The sequence below is a fragment of the Gouania willdenowi genome, chromosome 12, assembly GCF_900634775.1.
Source record: "Gouania willdenowi chromosome 12, fGouWil2.1, whole genome shotgun sequence".
In the NCBI taxonomy this organism is placed as follows: Eukaryota; Metazoa; Chordata; class Actinopteri; order Blenniiformes; family Gobiesocidae; genus Gouania; species Gouania willdenowi.
In genome coordinates, this window is record NC_041055.1 from 33372948 (window position 1) to 33396217 (window position 23270).

Here is a 23270-nt window from a genome sequence, read left to right on the forward strand (position 1 = left end):
TGTAATCTTCAGCCTCTTCATCTGACCTGAAAATGATACACGTTTTTGCGTGATGATCAGCTGGGCCGGGTATACCATCCCATAGTGGACATTCAGAGCGCCCAGCTTGGCTTTCATCTCAATCGAAGCGACGCTGCAAGCGGCGGGTCTCTGGCGACAGGTCAGGAAACAAGGCTGAGCCGATGGCCCTCATTGAAAATCTCCATCTGTCTTCTGGCAGCGGTCATGGCGGTTTCACGATCTCGGTAGTTCAGGAACTTTATGATCACTACCCTTGGCGTTAGGGCTAAACAGCCCAATCCTGTGCACTCTCTCGATGATGGGGGATGAAGTAAATCAAGCACCGAGTGCATCTGTAAGCCATTTCTCCAGAAATCCACACATGGCTTTATCTTCAGATTTTTCAGGTAGTCCCACCAATTAGAAGTGATTATTAACTTAATCTAATAACACAGACTTTAACTCACTTCAAACAGAACAGAATGAGTTCTAACAGAGTCTCAGAAACACTCCATCATCCTCCTCCTCTTCCTTTCTCTGTTCACTTCTAAACCTCTGGTCTGAGGTCCTACAGTGGTCTCTGAGCTCAGTGTCAGATGGAACCACTGATTTAGAACCATGGTCTGAGTCATAGATTAGCCAGAGAACGAAGGAAACATCACCTGAACACAAGAGATGTATTATTATAAAAGAATAAATAGTTAATCTAACAGTGAGAAAGATCATCATCATCCCCGCTGAATTCATCAGGTACCCCAAGTGGAACTCCAATTGTATCAAAGTAAACCTTGCTATCAAAGGAACCATGAAGAGCAGACCTGCAGGTGCGAGAAAAAGAAGGCACAACAGTCTCAACTGTTCCTACTAGAGTCTCAATATCTTAAAGGGTGCCACAAATAAACTGAGTGTTCAGCTGCCATGCCAATTCTCAGGGAGAAAGTGACGTAGACGCAGGTCGCCGTATATCCACCACAGGTCAGATCAAGCATTGCCTTGTTCAAGGAACAGAGCCTCAACAAGGTTGTTTTCCATCACGGCTCCAACCTGGAGGTAGTACACCCACACTAACACTCTGGAATGGCTTCCAGCAGGAAACAAGTGTAGCTGCCCACATGCAGTTGCGGTTGGTGGCGTTCGAGGTGGACCTGGCACTGCAGGCTATAGGGTCGACAAGTCTTTGCAGCCAGCTGGCACAGCCAGTCCCTTCTTAAACATAATTTACAGCTGTTACATTAAACTCAAAAGGATTTCTAGCGAGAGAAGATCGTGCCCGGAACAGACATTGCAGTCAGCCTTCACCGCTGCACGTGCTGTATACCGAACCCACTGCAACCACAGGTTGTCGTCATGGAACCCTAAAAACCTCTAAAAATAGAACTTCAGAATAAGACATCTCTTTCCCCACTAAAGTGTCGGGTGTTTCTGGCGCTGGGGTAGTAACTGCAGGTGTAGAATACAAATCATGGAAGTTTCCTAAACAGTGAAGTATCTAAACTGAGAGATGGCGTTCAACTCTGGAACAGAACTGAGGAAGTTCTCTCATATCTATTGTTAGTTGTGTGAAGTTTAACTCTTCTTCTTCTCCTCATCTACAGGTTCCTCTCCAACACCTCCTTCGAGGGTCTCAGTGGTTTCATATCCAAAGACCCTCATAGTCAGCGTGTGGTCTCCGAGTCCCATCACTACATCTGGTCTCTACAACTGGACCCTCTGGGCCAGCCCACATGGACCCGTCTGGGACGTTGGCGTAGTGGGCGTGTCCTGATGGACCAAGGAGCCTGGCCCAACCACCCTGGTTCTGGAGGGGGCGGAGACTGGCGGCGCCACGCCCGGCTGCACATGCGGGTGGTGACCCTGGTGGAGCATCCCTTCGTGTTCACGCGTGAAGTGGACGGAGACGGGATGTGTCCCGCTGGTCAGCTGTGCCTGGACCCAATGACCAATGACAGTGCAGCCCTTCAGGGCCTGTTCCAGAACCTTGGGGGATCCAATGGGTCCGTCCCCACACATCTGAAGAAGTGTTGCTATGGTTACTGCATCGACCTGCTGGAGAAGCTGGCTGAGGACATGGGCTTCACCTTTGACCTCTACATCGTTGGAGACGGGAAATATGGAGGCTTGAAGAACGGCCGCTGGACGGGATTGGTGGGGGACCTGCTGAGTGGGGCTGCCCACCTGGCCGTCACCTCCTTTAGCATCAACTCAGCACGGAGCAAAGTTATTGATTTCACCTCTCCATTCTTCTCCACCAGCCTGGGAATCCTGGTCAGTCACAATTTTTTTTATCAGATTCTATTAATGCAGCTGTTTGTCAGTGACCTTAACTCTACTCTGTGATTAGTATTATTAGTGTTATTAGTGTCATTAGTGTTATTAGTATTATTAGTATTATTAGTATTATTAGTGTTATTAGTGTCATTAGTATTATTAGTGTCATTAGTATTATTAGTGTTATTAGTGTCATTAGTATTATTAGTATTATTAGTATTATTAGTGTTATTAGTGTCATTAGTGTTATTAGTGTCATTAGTGTTATTAGTATTATTAGTGTCATTAGTGTTATTAGTGTCATTAGTGTTATTAGTATTATTAGTGTCATTAGTGTTATTAGTGTCATTAGTGTTATTAGTATTATTAGTGTCATTAGTGTTATTAGTGTCATTAGTGTTATTAGTATTATTAGTATTATTAGTGTTATTAGTGTCATTAGTGTTATTAGTGTCATTAGTGTCATTAGTGTTATTAGTATTATTAGTGTTATTAGTGTCATTAGTGTTATTAGTGTCATTAGTATTATTAGTGTCATTAGTATTATTAGTGTTATTAGTGTCATTAGTATTATTAGTATTATTAGTATTATTAGTGTTATTAGTGTCATTAGTATTATTAGTATTATTAGTATTATTAGTGTTATTAGTGTTATTAGTGTCATTAGTATTATTAGTGTCATTAGTATTATTAGTGTTATTAGGGTCATTAGTATTATTAGTATTATTAGTATTATTAGTATTATTAGTGTTATTAGTGTCATTAGTATTATTAGTATTATTAGTATTATTAGTATTATTAGTGTTATTAGTGTTATTAGTATTATTAGTGTTATTAGTGTCATTAGTATTATTAGTATTATTAGTATTATTAGTGTTATTAGTGTTATTAGTGTCATTAGTATTATTAGTGTCATTAGTATTATTGGTATTATTAGTGTCATTAGTATTATTGGTATTATTAGTGTCATTAGTATTATTAGTGTCATTAGTATTATTAGTGTTATTAGTATTATTGGTATTATTAGTGTCATTAGTATTATTGGTATTATTAGTGTCATTAGTATTATTAGTGTCATTAGTATTATTAGTGTTATTAGTATTATTAGTGTTATTAGTATTATTAGTGTCATTAGTATTATTAGTGTTATTAGTATTATTAGTATTATTAGTGTCATTAGTATTATTAGTGTCATTAGTATTATTAGTGTCATTAGAATTATTAGTATTATTAGTATTATTAGTGTCATTAGTATTATTAGTGTCATTAGAATTATTAGTATTATTAGTATTATTAGTGTCATTAGTATTATTAGTATTATTAGTATTATTAGTGTCATTAGTGTCATTAGTATTATTGGTATTATTAGTGTCATTAGTGTCATTAGTATTATTGGTATTATTAGTGTCATTAGTATTATTGGTATTATTAGTGTCATTAGTATTATTAGTATTATTAGTATTATTAGTGTCATTAGCATTATTAGTGTTATTAGTGTCATTAGTATTATTAGTGTCATTAGTGTTATTAGTGTCATTAGTATTATTAGTGTCATTAGTATTATTAGTGTTATTAGTGTTATTGGTGTTATTAGTTTTATTAGTGTTATTAGTGTTATTAGTTTTATTAGTGTTATTAGCGTTATTAGTGTTGTTAGAATTATTAGTGTCATTAGTATTATTAGTGTCATTAGTGTTATTAGCGTTATTAGTGTTATTAGTATGATTAGTATTATTAGTGTTATTAGCGTTATTAGCGTTATTAGTGTTATTAGTATTATTAGTGTTATTAGTGTCATTAGTATTATTAGTTTAGGGAGACATGTCTGGGGCTCATCGCGCCAGTGGCATCAAGGAAAGGAGATCTGGCATGCTCTAGGGTGCTCAGTCGGTGCGCCTGGGGGCCGGTGGGGCGACTAGCAGGATCCCCTTGGTGCCCTCGGCGACTATGGGCGTGGTCATCGTCCCTGGGAGCGCTGCTGTTGGTGCTGCTTCCGTTCAGGGTCCTTCTGGCCGGTGGTCTGGTCCCTGCTGGCTCTGGGCCTGCCGGCGGGCGCCCGCCAGCTGCCCGTTCGGCGCGGCTCTGGCTGTCTGCTGGGCGTGGGCCTTGGCTCCTCTGCTGGGGTCTCGGGCGGGGGGCTCTCTGTGGCCTCCCCTCGGGGGGTTAGGTACTTGGGTGTGGTGGGAGGGGGGGGCGGGATGCTGGCGGGGGGCCTTGGGGTTGGGGGTTGGGGTCTGTGGCAGGATGCGCTGGGTGCTCGGCTGCTTGGGGCTTCCTCGGATGTGTGTGTGGGGGCGGTGGCTGCCTCTCGGCCTGGGATCCTGGGGGCGTCTGGGGGGCTGCATGGCCGTGGGGGGGTGGCCTGGGGCTCCCTGGCCCCCGCTCTTTCCGCTGGCCTGGCTGCATCTGCGGGCCCGGGGCAGTTCCTGGGTTTGCGGTAACGGTTTTTGCACATATACTGGTCTACGATGCACTGGTACGCCTTGGGATGTGGGATAAAACTCATACTGGGCTTAACTTTACTTAACTTAATAAAAGATTTCTTACCCTTCCTTAGGGAGGGCTGGTGATGGTCACAATTAAGCAATAAAATAAATCAATTTATTTTATTACAATAACAAAACATGCATTGCTGTCTCATAATGACTGCTCTTCTTGTAGTGTTGACCTTTGACATCATGTGCAGACAAGGAGTTTTAAAAAAAGAAAAGAAAAGGAAAATACACAAAATGATTCTAAAAACGTACAAAAGAATAATGAAAAATTAATAATGAATGAAAAACAGTGATTTTTTTTTCAATTGAAACAACAAACAGAGAAACAAACTCTCCTTTGTTGTTTCCTGTGTTAAACCTCTGATTGGTTTTTATTCTATAACATGAATGTTGATCATGTGATCATGTCTATGGCTCCGCCCCATGTGATAAAAGTCTAATACTAAAGTCTTACAGGATGTTGGCATTTGGTCATAGCACATTAAGTATTTGTCTATTTATTTATTTACCCACATAACAATAAATAATGAATATCCATAAAGATTTAGTGATGCAGCAACATTTTCCTTTCTTACAATTTTTATAAGAAATGTCAACTTTCATTTTTAACATGCTTGTATTTATTGATGAATTTACACTTTCATTACAGTAGGTGCTGCAGACATGCAGTAATACGAAGGGTTTGTGTCGTCATTTTGTTTAGTTAATGTTGTCATTTTGAGTATTTTACTTGGTGTTTAGTGGATTATAAATCCTTTTATCTATTTTTGCTGTCATTTTATGTATTTTTGTTGATTGTTGTGTGTTTTTCTGCCGATGTGTGCCTTTTACTTTGAAGGCCACATGTGTCTCCAGTTGCATAAATATAGAACTACGTCATCAGAAATAACAAAATATCATTTATTTTTATTTTACCCATTGTGATACTTTCCATGTTTTAATGTCTAACTTCTAACAACTTTTCTTGTCCAGGTTCGAACTCGTGACACGGCCGCTCCTATTGGTGCCTTCATGTGGCCCCTCCATTGGTCCATGTGGCTGGGTATCTTCGTCTCCCTCCATGTGACCGCGGTCTTCCTCACCCTATACGAGTGGCACAGTCCGTTTGGTCTCACTCCACGTGGTCGGAACCGTGAGCGCGTCTTCTCCTTCTCCTCGGCGCTAAACGTGTGCTATGCTATCCTGTTTGGGAGGACGGTGGCCATTAAAACCCCCAAGTGTTGGACTGGTCGTCTGCTCATGAACCTCTGGGCCATCTTCTGCCTCTTCTGTCTGTCCACGTACACGGCTAACCTCGCAGCTGTGATGGTGGGAGAGAAAACGTACGAACAGCTGTCGGGAATCCACGACCCAAAGGTTGGACACAAATAGAACTGATTAAATATAATGATTACAGATCAATCATTATGGTCAGAAACATTTAATCAGACTTACAAACCCAACATGTGACCAAAAACACACAGTAGCTCATACATTAGGACAGTAGTTTGTTTATGATCAGCCATGTAGTTAACGTTCATGTCATTTAGAATATTGACCAATCTAAGCGTTAATACAGGAAACAACAAAGATTGTTTAATGGTCATTTTGTCTGTTATTGTTGTCGTTTTACATGTTTTTGGTGTCATTTTGTGGTTGTTTTGAGTATTCATTTTTCTCATTATTATATGCATTATTGTTGTCATATTGTTTATTTTTGTCGTAACTTTGTTGTTTTGTAAATTTATCCGTCATTTTCTATATTTTTCTCTTATTTTGTTTATTTTCCTGTCATTTGTCTGTTATGGGTCATTTTGTGTATTTTTGTTGTAATCTTGTTATTTTAGTCATTTTTATGTATTGTTTTGTCATTTTGTAAATTCTTCCTTTTTATATATTTTTCTCTCATTTTGTGTGTTTTTTGGGGGGCAGCACAACAGTAAAGTGAGGGCCACATGTGGCCCCTGTCTGTCATACATGATAAAGCCTCTTCACATAATGAGCATTAGTAGTGTGTGATTGAAGTGAAGTTACTGTGATATTGTGTGAGTTATATCAAAAAGAAGAACAAAAGCTGTCTGAGGTAACTCAGGGGCTAAAGGTGAAGCTAACGTCTTGTTTTCCTACAGTTGCACCATCCCTCTCAGGGGTTTAGATTCGCTACCGTCAGAGAAAGCAGTGCTGAAGACTACCTGAAGAAGAGTTTCCCTGAGATGCACGAGTACATGAGACGATTTAATGTCCCTGCAACGCCAGACGGCATTCATAATCTCAAGTAAGAGCACATGTAGCATGTTGCTAAGTCATTTAAACTTTAGAGCACATGTAGCATGTTGCTATGTCATTTAAACTTTAGAGCACATGTAGCATGTAGCTACGTCATTTAAACTTTAGAGCACATGTAGCATGTAGCTACGTCATTTAAACTTTAGAGCACATGTAGCATGTTGCTATGTCATTTAAACTTTAGAGCACATGTAGCATGTTGCTAAGTCATTTAAACTTTAGAGCACATGTAGCATGTTGCTATGTCATTTAAACTTTAGAGCACATGTAGCATGTTGCTATGTCATTTAAACTTTAGAGCACATGTAGCATGTTGCTATGTTATTTAAACTTTAGAGCACATGTAGCATGTTGCTATGTCATTTAAACTTTAGAGCACATGTAGCATGTTGCTAAGTCATTTAAATGTTAGATCACATGTAGCATGTTGCTACATCATTTAAACTTTAGAGCACATGTAGCATGTTGCTACATCATTTAAACTTTAGAGCACATGTAGCATGTTGCTACGTCATTGAAACTTTAGAGCACATGTAGCATGTTGCTACGTCATTTAAACTTTAGAGCACATGTAGCATGTAGCAACATCATTTAAATGTTCGCGCACATGTAGCATGTAGCTACTTCATTCAAACGTTAGATCACATGTAGCATGTTGCTACGTCATTTAAATGTTAGCTCATGTAGCATGTAGCTACGTCATTTAAACGTTAGAGCACATGTAGCATGTTGCTACGTCATTTAAACTTTAGAGCACATGTAGCAGGTTGCTACGTCATTTAAACTTTAGAGCACATGTAGCATGTAGCAACATCATTTAAATGTTCGCGCACATGTAGCATGTAGCTACTTCATTCAAACGTTAGATCACATGTAGCATGTTGCTACGTCATTTAAATGTTAGCTCATGTAGCATGTAGCTACGTCATTTAAACGTTAGAGCACATGTAGCATGTTGCTACATCATTTAAACGTTAGGCAAGGCAAGGCAAATTTATTCATATAGTGCATTTCATGCACAAGGCAACTCAATGTGCTTTACATGATAAAACATTCAATTGTTTAAAATCAATAAGAACATTTAAAATCATCAGTAAAAATCAATTAAAATCATAAGTAAAATCAATTAAAATCATCAGTAAAATCAATTAAAATCATCAGTAAAATCAATTAAAATCATCAGTAAAATCAATTAAAATCATCAGTAAAATCATCAACAAACTCATGACATCATCAACATGACCATAAATCTCTCTCAATCATAGAAAAAAAGTTCCTTTAACTTTGATTTAAAAATGTTCACATGTGATGCTGACTTCAGCTCTGCTGCAGTTTGTTCCACTTCTTTGCAGCATAACAACTAAACACAGCATCACCATGGTTACTGTGAGCTCTGGGCTCCACTATCTGACCTGTGTCCATAGATCTCAGAGACCTGCTGGGTTCATACCTGACTAACATCTCACTGATGTATTCTGGACCAAACCCATTCACACATTTATAACCAGCAGCAGAACTTTACAGTCTCCTCTGAGGCTGACTGGGAGCCAGTGTAATGTGTTCTGACCTCTTTGTTCTGGTTCAGACCTGAGCTGCAGCGTTCTGAACCAGCTGTAGATGTTTGATGAAGACCATTACAATAGTCCAGTCTGCTGGAGATAAAAGCATGGACCAGTTTCTCCTGATCTTTCTGAGTCATTAAACCTTTCACTCTGGAGATGTTCTTTAGGTGGTAGAAGATGTTTTTGTGATAGATTTGATCTGATGCTGAATGTCAGATCTGAGTCAATCAGAACACCAAGGTTTTTGACTTGGTCTTTATCTTCTAAAGATCCAGACTCAGATACTTGCTGACAGCAGTCCTCTTTTCCTTGTTACCAAAGACAATCACCTCCATCTTGTCATGGTTTAGTTGAAGGAAGTTTTCACTCATCCATCAGTTTACTTTTTCTAAACAGTCACACAACACCTCAATGGGACCATGGTCATCTGGGTTCAGTGATAGATATAGTTGTGTGTCATCTGCGTAGCTCTGATAATCAACCTTACAGTTGTGTAAAATGTGTCCTAAAGGAAGCATATAAAGGCTAAACAGAAGAGGTCCAAGAACAGATCCCTGAGGAACCCCACAGGACATTGGTAATCTGTCAGATTCAAAGTTTACAATGTTTACAAAATAACTTTGATCCTCAAGTAGAACTTAAACCATTACTTTAACATTTAGTCCAACCCATGTTTACAATCTGTGCAACAAAATAGTATGATCTACAGTGTCAAATGTAGACTTAGATCCAATAGAATGAGAACAGATACTTTTCCTGAATCAGTGTTCAACCTTATGTCATTGATCACTTTGATCAGATCAGTTTCTGTGCTGTGATGAGAACCAAAACCTGACTGAAATTTATCAAATATTTTGTTGAATGTTAAGAATTGACTCAGTTGGTTGAAGACCACCTTCTCAATGATCTTGGCCATGAATGGAAGGTTGCTGATTGGTCTATAGTTAGCCAGTATAGAGGCATCCAGTGTTCTCTTTTTTAACAGAGGTTTAACAGCAGCTACTTTCAGGGATTTTGGTACGGTGCCTGATTGGAATGATCAGTTAATTATCTGATACTAATCAGTGATAAATGACTTTACAACAGTTTCCTCTATTGTTTTTGGGTTCACTGTAATAAACTCTAGCATTGTAGTTGACTCCTCCCTCAGTGGTTGAAGCTGTTCAAGCTTTTTGTGATTTTGCTGGTTTGTTCTGATGTTTGAAGTTATTGAATGTATTTTTGCATTGAAATATACAGAAAATTAATTGCATTTTCCAGCTGACAGTAATTCAGGGACTAGGGTTAACCCTAACCCTAACCCTAACCCTAACCCTAACCCTAACCCTGATCTGGGGGGGTTGTGAGCTTTTCAATTACAGAAAACAACGTGTGAGAGTTGTTGACATTTTTGGTAATAATTTCAGAAAAGTTTTGCTGCCTTGCTTTGAACAAACCATCATTGAATTTACGCAGACTTATTTTGTACAGTTCTAGATGAATTTGGAGTTTTGTTGATCTCCATTTACGCTCAGCTCTTCTACAATCAGATTTCAAATTCTGCATTATCTCAGTCCTCCTCCAAGGTGTTTTCTGTGTGTTTGGTTTTCTCTTAGTTTTGATTGGAGCCACCACATCTATGACATCATAGACTTTTGTATTAAACTCATCCAGAAGATCATCAACTGTTCAGCACTCAATGTTGGTGTCATTGCTATGGCTTCCATAAACTGTGCACATTTCAGTTTCATTTATGTACCTTTTCTTTAAACACACATAACTAGGGGGAACAGATGTTACAGTCTCTAGGTCAAAAAAGACACAGAAATGATCAGATAGAGCTAAGTCTCTTACATCAACAGCAGAGATATCAACACCTTTAGAGATAACCAGATCCAAAGTGTGACCTTGAGTGTGTGTTGGACCAGTCACATGTTGTATAAGACTAAAAGTGTCCATTAAAGCATACAGAGCACATGTAGCATGTTGCTACATCATTTAAACGTTAGAGCACATGTAGCATGTAGCTACATCATTTAAACATTAAATATCTTCTGTTTTGTGCCTTAATAATATCTGAGCAGAGAGGAGTTGTGTGATTTAATATATCTAGTATCTAGAATCTCTCCTCCTGTCATCCTAAACATGTCAAACATTCGCTGCTTCCTTTAGATCGTGAACAATCCAGAGAAACAGTGGATGAAATGATTATAAATGGATGAAACACATCTTTCTCACTAAGCTGGTGAAACTGATTAAAAGGACGAGTGTCTTTTAAATCAGTGGGTCTCAAGCTTGGGGTAAGGATCCCATTTGGGGTCGTGAGCAGGGTTGGGCAACGTCTGGTTCTGGAACCGTTAAGATGATGTTTGAATTTTGATTCTTTTTTCAATTCCTAAATGCCCGCACGAGTTTGTTTCCGCGGCTTGTGTAGCCGCTGACCATAGACTGACAGAGGAGAGAGGGAGCGCTGATCACTTCTTCTCCTGCCGTATCATAAACAGCATCGCTTCTACAGTTTAAATGATCAATTTATGGAGTTACTAAAGGATGAGTTCATTCAGAATGTAGACATATTCTAGAAGTTAACAGATTTAATGTATCCCCGCAAAATAAGGAAGTGTAGGACAGTCCTCTGCTGCTGCTGTCTTTCTGTAGCGGGGGAGTGGCTGCTGCCTTTTATTTTATTTTGTTATTGATACGTGCACTCCATACAACTATTACAATATAAACAATCCACACATTTAACTGTTTCTTTAAAACATATAAATTATTTACAGTCATACAATTTACACATACAAATACTTGGGGTACTTGAAAAATGTCTAAAGTTTCCACTGTTCTTTTGTCATAATCTATATAAAGAGGTCTAATATTCTTTTTAAAGTGATCACATTTTTGTGTCTTTAGACTCCAATTACATTTATGTATATAATATGTTCCCTACAATACAAACAGGTTCAAAATATAACATGTTTATTTTATAGTTACTGTTTCCACTGTATCCAGAATAATAATAATCTTTCTCAAATAAAACTGTTGATTGATTTGTCACATGACTGTTCCAGGGTTTGAGTTTGTTTTATTTAGTTTCACATCTACCTGTAGATCTATGTTTTTTACACTGATGACAACTTGTTTGTAGTTTTATTTCAGCAAGTTTCACTTTTACAGTTACAGTTGGAAACCTTTGTGATTAAATATTCTAGTTACATTATAGCAACCAAATTAAACTGTATCAACTAAGTGAATTAATAAAAATAACCTGTTTAAAGGCTTTTTCAAATGAAAAAATTATCCTGTGAAATCTGTGACCTGTTAAACCTGAACAACTCAGAGAATCAGAATCAGAATCAGAATCAGAATTGTTAAAATCCAAACGATGCCCAACCCTAGTCGTGAGACACCAGGAGGAGGTCCTCAGATGCCTTCAAGAAACTAGGAATATTTTCTGATCAAAGGTCAGGGGTTTTTGGAGGGTCCCCACTCTCTGGAACCTTCATTTTGGAGGGTCCCCACTCTCTGGGACTTTTATTTTTGGAGGGTCCCCACTCTCTGGGACTTTTATTTTGGAGGGTCCCCACTCTCTGAGACTTTTATTTTGGAGGGTCCCCATTCTCTGAGACTTTTGTTTTGGAGGGTCCCCATTCTCTGAGACTTTTATTTTGGAGGGTCCCCACTCTCTGAGACTTTTATTTTAGTCCATGCTGCCTGTTACAGCCACTCCTGCTTTTTTTGATACTTTTTCAACTTGTTTGAAGTGGTTTTTCTTCAGTTACTTCCTTATATTGATTTGTTTATCTACACTTTAATAGTTTTAGTTTGATGATATGGACGCGCTACTTCCCTCCAACAGACTTCGCCAAGTGCAACAACACGCTCACATTGTTTACACCAGAGATCAGCTGATGAGGCTGGTACGTAGACCAGATCAGAGAATATCCTCAAACATCTGGAGAAGGACTCATAGAGGCTGCAGACGAGGTAATAGACAACTAACAAAGCCAGATTGAAACAGCGGAGGCCTATGGAGAAAAAACGTTTTAAACCGAGTATCTCCTCGGTTACCATGGGCAACGTGAGGTCACTGGCAAACAAGATGGAAGAGCTTATGGCACTAGTCCAGAGTCAGAGGGAACATCAGGAGTACAGTTTAATATGTTTTATGGAGTCATGGCTGCACCAGGATATTCCTGACGACAACGTTTCCATCGAGGGCTTTCAGACTGTTCGGGCGGACAGGAAGTGCACCGGGAGCAGAGCAGCAAGAAGAAAGGCGGGGTCTTGCTGTTTTTGTAAACAACCAGTGGTAACACAGCACACATCACCATCAAAGAGCACATCTGTTGCCTGGACATTGAACTGTTTGCATATTATCTGCCACGTGAGTTTTCTCATGTTTTAATGGTGATTGTTTACGTTCCTCCTGCTGCTAACCCAACATCATCCTGTGACATCATTCACTCAGCCATAGCCTGGTTACACCCATTCATCACCATCTCAGGAGATCACGTTCATCTCAACAAGACTTTGGTTTCACTAAATATGTGACCTGGCCTACCACAGAGGAGAAGACGCTAGACCTACTGTATGCTAATGTTACTGATTCATATGGCTCCTCCCCTTTCCCCCCGCTGGGTCGGTCAGACCGCAACCTCATTCATCTCAGCCCCTGGTATCTGCTCCTGGTGATACGCCAGCCTACGACCACGAGGACAGTGAGGAGATGGTCAGAGGAGGTGTTTGAGACGCTGAGAGGATGTTGTGAGGCTACAAACTGGGATGTAGTCTGTGAATCACATGGAGAAGATATTGATAACCTCACAGAATGCATCACAAATGATATGAACTTCTGTGTGGACACCACTGTCCCAGACTGTGAAATGTTCCCCTAACAATAAGCCCTGGGTAACAGAGGACATCAAAGCCATCCTGAACAATAAGAAGAGGACTTTCAGAGATGGTGATAGGGAGGAGGTGAGATAAATACAGGGGGGGGGGGGGGGGGGGCTTAAAGGGACAATCAGAGAGGCTAAGGTGGAGTATGGCAGGAAGCTGGAGAAGAAACTTCACCAGAGAGATCTGGAAAGGGATGAGGACCATCACTGGTTTTAAGTCAACCACTATCAGAAGGTTGGACGGTGGTGTGGACCAGACCAACAAACTAAATCTGTTCTTCAACAGATTTGATACTGTGTCTACTGGACCCCCTACTGTCACCCCTAGTCACACCTCTGCTGTCTGCACTCAAACACAATCATCCTCCTCCTCTTAACCTTTCACACCTCTGTGTGAACCATCATCTCATCTCCTCCTCTGGCTCCCTGAACACCCACACACCTTTAGACTGTACTGACACACCCCCCACCCCCCCACACACACACACACACACACACTGCCTGCTCTCTCCACAATAAACATCACAGCTGACCAGGTGAAAAGACAACTGGTGAAACTTCACGCTGGAAAAGCTGCAGGACCTGATGGAGTCTGTCCCAGAGTACTGAAGGTTTGTGTTTCACAGCTCTGTGGAATATTCCAGCACATCTTCACCATGAGCCTGAGTCTGCAGAGGGTCCCTGTGCTGTGGAAGACCTTCTGCCTGGTTCCTGTTCCAAAGACATCACGTCCCAGCAGCTCCAAGGATTACAGACTGGTTGTGTTGACCTCCCACATCATGAAGACCCTGGAGAGACTTATCCTGGTGCAGCTCTGACCATCTATCAGACCACACCTGGACCTACTACAGTCTGCCTACCAGCCCAAGGTTGGAGTTGAGGACACCATCACCTTCATGTTCAACCATGTCTCCTCTCACCTGGACGTGGTGGTGAGCACTGTGAGAGTCATGTTCTTTAATCAGAATCAGAATCAGAATCAGGATCAGCTTTATTGACCAGGTACAGTTTAGAACAATACGAGGAATTTGACTTGGTAGTTGCAGTGAGAGGAGACACATCAACACACCGGAGCAGCCATTTGTGGCGCCCACATATTTAGATGAAAAAAAGGGATCAATAACAGGAGGAGAGGAGGGGTGAGGGGAAAAAAAAACTGCCAGTTTGAAACTGATTTCCCTAAACAGAGAAAACAGTGTGAAACCAGGAAAAAAACCGCCTCTGCAAACATAAATGTAAGCATGACACAGTCAAACAACTCGAGACAAGGCATGTAGGAAGGGTTGGGTGGGAGGTTGGCTGGGGGAGGGGGTCAGGTGGGAAGAACAGCAGGATTCCAGCTATTTGGGGACATGGGCGTGCTGCCAGTCGGCGCTGCAACCACGCCTCCATGCAGCTGTGGATGGGAGGTGGGGAAAGATGGCCGACGAGGCATTTGAATTTGAAGACCTGTAGCTGCGTTACTGACAACCAGATGACGTGTGGAAAAGTTCAGCATCAACAGTTCCAGGAGGAATGTAGGGAAGGAGCGGGGGGAGGGAGTGGGGGTAAGAGCCGCCGTCTGCAGAAACTTCCTGGTGATAAGAATTGAGACAACCTTGGCTTTAGCCTTGGCTTTAGCCTTGGCTTTAGCCTTGGCTTTAGCCTTGGCTAGCTGGGGAGCCGAAAGGGAGATAAACAATGTGATTTGATACAGGCTATGTTAATTTCCAATAGCCTTCTGTCCTGGGTCTCTCTGCTGTAATCCAATGAATGGCCTAGTTTCCACTTCCAAGCCGGGTCTCGAACTTCTCCCAGTTGTTATCCATAACGCGTAGACGATCCAAAAGCAGCTCTTGCTTGCTTATGATATCGATCAACACATGAGTCTGAGTGTTCAGAGCCCTGCTACATCCTTCAGAAATCACTGGCAGCTTTTCCACCACCAGCTCCGATCAGCAGCATGCCTACTATCATTATTCCAATCATGTAGATGTCCTCCACGTCTTCCACGGAAAGGATGGACAGACACACAACTCGCCACTTGTTCCAAGGGTCAAGTGTGTATCCAGCCGCAAACGTCCCGCTTGGACATGCGGGTTCACCACCCCCGGTTCTTTTTGTCGAAAAAATCTGATCGATAGCACTGAGAGACCAACTAATTAATTCCATTATTCCGGTTTTGGATGAGTTACAGAGAGAGACTGTTGTTAGGCTCACAAGACCAGACAAAGCAGCAGCTGGGAGAGATAAGAAAGGAAGGGAGGGAGAAACAGAGAGTGCGACTGTCCTCGTTGAGAGAAGCAAGAAGGACACCATCCGTCTGGTTCTACTGGGTGAGAAGCTGACAGAGATGCAGGTGGACTCCTCCATTGTGTCCTGGATTGTGGACTACTTAACTGGCAGACCACAGTATGTACGTCTGAGACACTGTGTGTCTGACAAAGTGGTCAGCAACACCGGGGCGTGGCCCCTCAAGGGACTGTCCTATCTCCTTCCTCTTCACCACCTACACCATGGACTTCATCTATTGCACTGACACCTGTCATCTCCAGAAGTTCTCTGATGACTCTGCAGTGGTTGGATGTATCAGGGAGGGGGATGAGGTGGACTACAGGGCTGCTGTGGACAGCTTTGTCACATGGAGTGAGCTGAACCATCTACAGCTCAATGTGACAAAGACCAAGGAGCTGATTGTGGACCTGAGGAGAACCAGGAGGTCAGTCAGACCTGTCTCCATCCAGGAGGTCAGTGTGGACAATGTGGAGGAGAACAAATACCTGGGAGTGGTGATTGATAATAAACAGGACTGGAGGAGGAACACTGACTCCCTCTACAGGAAGGACCAAAGCTGAGGTCCTTCAACATCTGCAGGAAAACACTGAAGATGTTTAATGAGTCAGTGGTGGTGAGTGTGATCATCTACGCTGTTGTTTGCTGGAGGAACAGACTGAGGGTCACAGACACCTACAGACTCATCCACAAGGTCAGTGACATGGATTAAACTGGACTCTCAGAGAGGAGGAGCCTGTCTAAGGTGGAGACCATCTTGGTCAATGAGTCCCACCCACTCCATGATGTGCTGGTCAGTCACAGAGGAACCTTCAGCACCTTTAGAACCTTTATTATTATTATTATTATTATTATTATTATTATTATTATTATTATTATTATTAGTCCTCATTCTATTTTATTTTCTACTACTGTAATGTGTGTGTTTCTGATCCCTATTTTTAACAGTATTTTACTTAATTATACACTTATTTATTGTTTATTCTTTCTTTTGTCTTTGTTCACATTTTTTATTCTTTTATTTGTGATTTTTTTTTCTGAAGCTGTAACAAAAGCTATTTGATCAATAAAGAGATTCTGATTCTGATTTATACAGTTTGAACCTTTATTTACACTAATCAGATAAAAATCTAAAGGATAGTTTTGAGTTTTTCCATCACTGATTAATTCTGATACAAAGAAAAGATCAGTTTGTCTTATTAATAATATAATATAAATCTGACAACAATACCAACCATAGATGTATTTATATGTGACGGACGTGTTTCTGTGTAAAGTTAAAGTTTACGGACTTCATCTTTAACAACTTTAAAAGCTTTTCACTGAGCTCAGCCCTTTGGGACTAGAACTCAACACCTGTTATGTAACGTAGGATGAAATAAGGACAGAGTCACTGATTCATCACAAATTCAGAGCATTGATAGAAAAGTGCAGCAGTTATTTGTGTTTCAAACTACATTAAATAGTGCTTCACATGTAACATGTTGTGGTGACTTTGTTCCTGTTGTGTGTTTAGAGCTGATCCTCAGAGACTGGATGCGTTCATCATGGATAAAGCTCTACTGGACTATGAAGTGTCTATAGACGCAGACTGTAAGACCCTCACTGTGGGGAAGCCCTTTGCAATAGAAGGTCAGAACATTCATTATTTAGTTTTTACCCCCAGGGATACTCAGATTGTCGGGGGGGGGGGGCATGACATTGTGCAATATAATGTAAATATCTAGCAGCAGTCAGGAGCCTCCATGCATTGATACTAATGTCAGAGTCAGACTGCCCTCTAGTGGTGACAGAAAATATATCATCATAAAAGAACAAATATGACCAGAGCTACATAGCTTTGTGCTAGCTAAACATGCTAGCAACACTTTAATGTCCTTTACCACCATGTACTGTGTTAAAGTGGATTCTCAGCTTTGACCAAATGAAAATGAAATATAAAAAAGACTGTGTTTAAAGATTATAATTCATCCTCTCATTAACGCTGTAGTGAGTTGTATTTCACAGTTTCAAGATCAATCAATATGTTGTATTAATGATATATGTTCAATCAACTAATGTTTGGTAGTTTTATTTTTCCAAAATAAACAGAAATGTGTTTCTCATTAAAATGCCAGTAAGAGAGTTAAACACATGATGTTTTTAGTTCAGCATAATGAGTGGGATGGGTTAGTGTTAGTGGGACGTCCTGTGTTGAAATGACATGCAATGACTCAGCAGATTAAAAGTGTCCATCATGAGAAAACAATGCTGTTCTCATCACTATTGGCTATAGATTAATTATTAAACAGAGCTTTAATATTTCCATCATCACGACTGTAGCCAAATATACTCATATTATATTATATTATGTTCTCTCACACTTTGAACTGAGATATGACTATAAATGAATAATGTATGAATGTCTGAGAGTTAAATAAAGTGAACATGTGACAGGCTGGTGTTATGTTGAGTTTAGTCCACGATAGAGTTCACGACCCTGTGGAGGATTAAAAACATGACATTTTAAATGAAAACACAGACTCATGGTTTACTGACATCATCATCTACTGAATGTTAGAAATGATCAAACACTTAAAATGGACTGAAAGATGTGATATTAACATCTATTAAAAATTAGATCTGCTCTGATTTAAAGGAGAAGAATGTAAATAAAAAGCTTCTGTAGAGAAACCTCACAAACATGATTATTAAATACAAATAGATGAAATTATTCTAAAAACTCATAAAATGGTTTGAGAATCATGTAAAACGACAAAAACACAAAAGTCACTGAAAATACACAAAATAACTACAGACATGCAATAAAAACATAAAACATGTGCTGTGTACAACATGTTCACACAAATATTAACACGTTAGTGTTTTTTCTGCTGACCAATCAACCAATCAGTGATTGTGTTTAGTTCATGCTCCTCCCTCTGCACGACCATTTATTCTGATATTATGTTAGTGTTTCTGTTTCCTGCTCAGACAGGAAGTCACTAAACTATGTGCGTGTGTGTTTCCAGGTTACGGTATCGGTCTTCCTCAGAACTCTGCGTTAACGTCCAACATCTCAGAGCTGGTGAGCCAGTATAAATCAGATGGGTTCATGGACACGCTCCATGATAAATGGTACAAAGTGGTTCCCTGTGGGAAACGAAGCTTCGCTGTGACTGAGGTGAGCAGTGATCACTTCCTGTTCCTTTGAGCTTTAGAAATACAGGAGCGTGACGCTGGTCTTCAGCCAATCAGAGATCTTTCTACCAACAGGGTGGTCCCATGAGTTGTTTTAAGCGTTACTATTGGCTGCTCGAGCTGCTCGTCAAAAGTCAATGAGTGTTTCCGATCTGAGAGTAGGGACAGTCTCCTGACTTCATATTCCAGCTGAAATCTCTAACGTGGCTTTTATCACAACATTTACACGGCAACGCAAGAAGAAAAAGGAAGAGCGAGAAGGAGAAGCAACAGAATAAAGGCACAAACGTGTTGAGGAGGAACGCTTTCAGTCTGTGCTCAGTCCGCCCGAGTGAGAGAGACAGTGAGAATAAATAGCTTATTAAAAATGATCTAAAGTGGAAACAGAGAACAGACACATTTCATCTGCAGTGTGAATGGAATCAGCTGCTTGTGTTTGAGGATCAGCTGTGACTCTTACTGTCGTCACAGCAGTGAGTGAGCTCAGTGTTGTCATGTCTCTAAAACATCAGAAAACTCTCCAATAGCACAAAATAAAGTTCCTACATTTGTTACTAGTCTCTATGGAGAAAACAGTCACTAAGAGTTCCTCAGTGTGCACATGGAGCACCTCACCATTCTACATACCCCAGCTTTAAATGCAGGCAAAACTAAAAGAACTATAGACGTAATATAGAGTTCAGCTCAGGGAGGTTAGGGTGATGGTCAGTTAATAACTAAACAAGTGAGAAATTATTATTATTATTAAAATATATGTGTGAGTGATTGGGTGAATGAGCTGATATGTAAAGCGCTTTGGGACTGTTTTAGTGGTGATAAAACTATATATAAATCATGTCCGTTATTATATTTATTGTGAAAATTAACATCAATCAACATGAATAACACCAATATTTACAACTGCAGTACTAACCCTATTACTACTACTATTATTATCACTACTACTATTATTACTACTATTATTACTACTATTACTACTACTATTATTACTACTATTATTACTACTATTACTACTACTATTATTATCACTACTACTATTATTACTACTATTATTACTACTATTACTACTACTATTATTACTACTATTATTACTACTATTACTACTACTATTATTATCACTACTACTATTATTACTACTATTATTACTACTATTACTACTACTATTATTACTACTATTATTACTACTATTACTACTACTATTATTACTACTATTATTACTACTACTATTATTACTACTATTACTACTACTATTACTACTACTATTATTACTACTATTATTACTACTATTATTACTACTATTATTACTATCACTACTACTATTATTACTACTATTACTACTACTATTATTACTATTACTACTACTATTATTCTATTACTACTACTATTATTACTACTACTATTATTACTATTACTACTACTACTATTACTACTACTATTATTACTACTATTATTACTACTACTATTATTACTACTACTATTATTACTATTACTACTACTATTATTCTATTACTACTACTATTATTACTACTACTATTATTACTATTACTACTACTATTATTCTATTACTACTACTATTATTACTACTACTATTATTACTATTACTACTACTACTATTACTACTACTATTATTACTACTACTATTACTACTACTATTATTACTACTACTATTATTACTACTACTATTATTACTATTACTACTACTACTATTACTACTACTATTATTACTACTACTATTATTACTATTACTACTACTACTATTACTACTACTATTATTACTACTACTATTATTACTACTATTATTACTACTATTATTACTACTCTTACTATTACCACTATTATTACTACTATTATTACTACTATTACTACTACTATTATTACTACTATTATTACTACTATTATTATCACTACTACTACTACTATCATTACTAATATTACTACTACTATTATTACTACTATTACTACTACTATTACTACTATTATTACTATTACGACTACTATTATTATTACCACTATTATTACTACTATTATTACTACTATTTCTACTACTATTATTACTAACATTATTACTACTATTACTACTACTATTACTACTACTATTATTACTACTATTATTACTACTACTATTATCACTACTACTACTACTATCATTACTAATATTACTACTACTATTATTACTACTATTACTACTACTATTACTACTATTATTACTATTACGACTACTATTACTATTACCACTATTATTACTACTATTATTACTAACATTATTACTACTATTATTACTACTACTATTATCACTACTACTACTACTATCATTACTAATATTACTACTACTATTATTACTACTATTACTACTACTATTACTACTATTATTACTATTACGACTACTATTACTATTACCACTATTATTACTACTATTATTACTAACATTATTACTACTATTATTACTACTACTATTATCACTACTACTACTACTATCATTACTAATATTACTACTACTATTACTACTATTATTACTATTACGACTACTATTATTATTACTACTATTACTATTACCACTATTATTACTACTATTACTATTACCACTATTATTACTACTATTATTACTATTACTACTACTATTATTACTAACATTATTACTACTATTATTACTAGGTTAGGCTCCAAATTTTGTGTGATTTCCACATTTTGGTTAATTTTTATACCTTACCTTTGAAATGTGGGTGTTTACTAAATGTTTAGTTTAATGTGTTGTCATCATATTTGAACTAGTTTTTAGGGTCTTATGATAGTCTAATCTTAAAAAACAAAACAAAGAAATTCCTTACCTCCGAACTTTAGGTGTCATTTTTTTGCCGTACTTCATTTTAACCCCAGTTTAAATGTTTTTAAAATCAAACAAACATTAAAGAGAGAGAATGATGTTTAGCTGTATTACTGTAGTGTACTCTACTAGTGAAGCGCTAACATGCAGCTATTTGTTGCTAAGTCAATGAAGTGCTAAATAAGCCCCAGGGCTGGCTGGGTTTAGTCGAGCTCAGCGTTTTTGATCCAAAGACTGAGAGCGTAGCGGCAGCCGCCTGCAGACTGCCAGCGAGGAAATATTAGAATGTGATGGATTGACTGGAGACGCCAAAGTCATTGGCCCTGAGTCAGCATTTCATCGCTGCTCTGCTAATAGAATCAATACCAATAATTGACTAAATGTAATTAACTAACAGAGTGGATCACACTCACTTTTATAGAGAAAGTAATCAGATTACATGAAAGGATGAACCACTGCAGCCTGTTTGGAGAGAAAATATGTTTTATTAAAAACACTTATGATCATTTTTCCATGAGGTTGCATTTAGCTGTTGTTGTTAGCATGTCTTATTGGAACAAGGTTGTGGGTTCACTCACCACATTGTTTAATGTTGATCATGTGACCCTCAGATCATGCATCCATTTTCTGATTTGCTTCTTCCTGTTTTCAGGGTGGGGGGTTCTATCTCCAGCTCTCAATGGGTGTGTTGTGGGGGTAGACCCTGGACAGGGCTCCAGTCCATCACAGGACACCCTCAGATCAGATTCACCTGCACATCTAGTTGATTTTCCAACTATCTATCTATATCTATAAGCCATAAACTGTCACCAACCGACGTAGCAACTTTACTTCATCATGACTTTATATAATGTAACCCCCCCCCCACCCCCCCACCCACAGACACACACACAGGATCCATAACAACCACTTATTTACATTGAATCTTTGTGTTATTCCACATTTCCACTGCACTGCTGACTCAGCAGTTGTTCTGTCTAATGTCTCTGTAGATATATATAGATACGTATATTTATAGATATATATATATATCCTCAATGGTTAAAGTATTAAAGTTTTCTCGTCTGTGTTAGAAGTAATTAATTACCTTAAACATTTAAAATAGATTATATAATTTAACATCATTTGAAATTGAAAGGGGAAAATACTCAGCACTGTCATCAGCTTTGATTTGAAAAATGTGTTTGATCTCTTTTATTTTGCCTAGAAAACGTAATGAAACCTTTGTTTCGTCCTGTACCAGAGGTTGCAGATAAATCTGCTTCTTTATCAAATGTAACTACAAACCTGTGATATTTGAGTTTAAAACCCAAATAATGAAAAGAGATAAAAGCTGTTATTTATGGTGTGATCAGAGTTCACAGGATGAATACCTTCTATATTCTGCAGAGTCAGCACAACGTTGGTGTTTAGATGTTTTTAACCTTCATGTGTAACAAATATTTAACCAAGTCCATTAGGTTTGACTTTTTCTGTTTCTTCTTCCAGACGCTGCAGATGGGCATCAAACATTTCTCTGGTCTGTTTGTGA

General features: G+C 38.7%; 1 protein-coding gene across 1 annotated transcript in view; it reads left to right on the plus strand.

Moving 5' to 3' along the window:
- grin3a (glutamate receptor, ionotropic, N-methyl-D-aspartate 3A) overlaps nt 1–23270 on the plus strand; it is a 53439-nt gene that overhangs the window by 17020 nt on the left and 13149 nt on the right. The window contains exons 3-8 of the mRNA XM_028462736.1: nt 1596–2265; nt 5736–6119; nt 6872–7017; nt 17255–17370; nt 18750–18901; nt 23228–23270. The exon at nt 23228–23270 is cut by the window's right edge and continues 119 nt beyond it. Of these exons, the coding sequence (XP_028318537.1) occupies nt 1596–2265; nt 5736–6119; nt 6872–7017; nt 17255–17370; nt 18750–18901; nt 23228–23270 (1511 nt within the window). The remainder of the gene's footprint in view (nt 1–1595; nt 2266–5735; nt 6120–6871; nt 7018–17254; nt 17371–18749; nt 18902–23227) is intronic.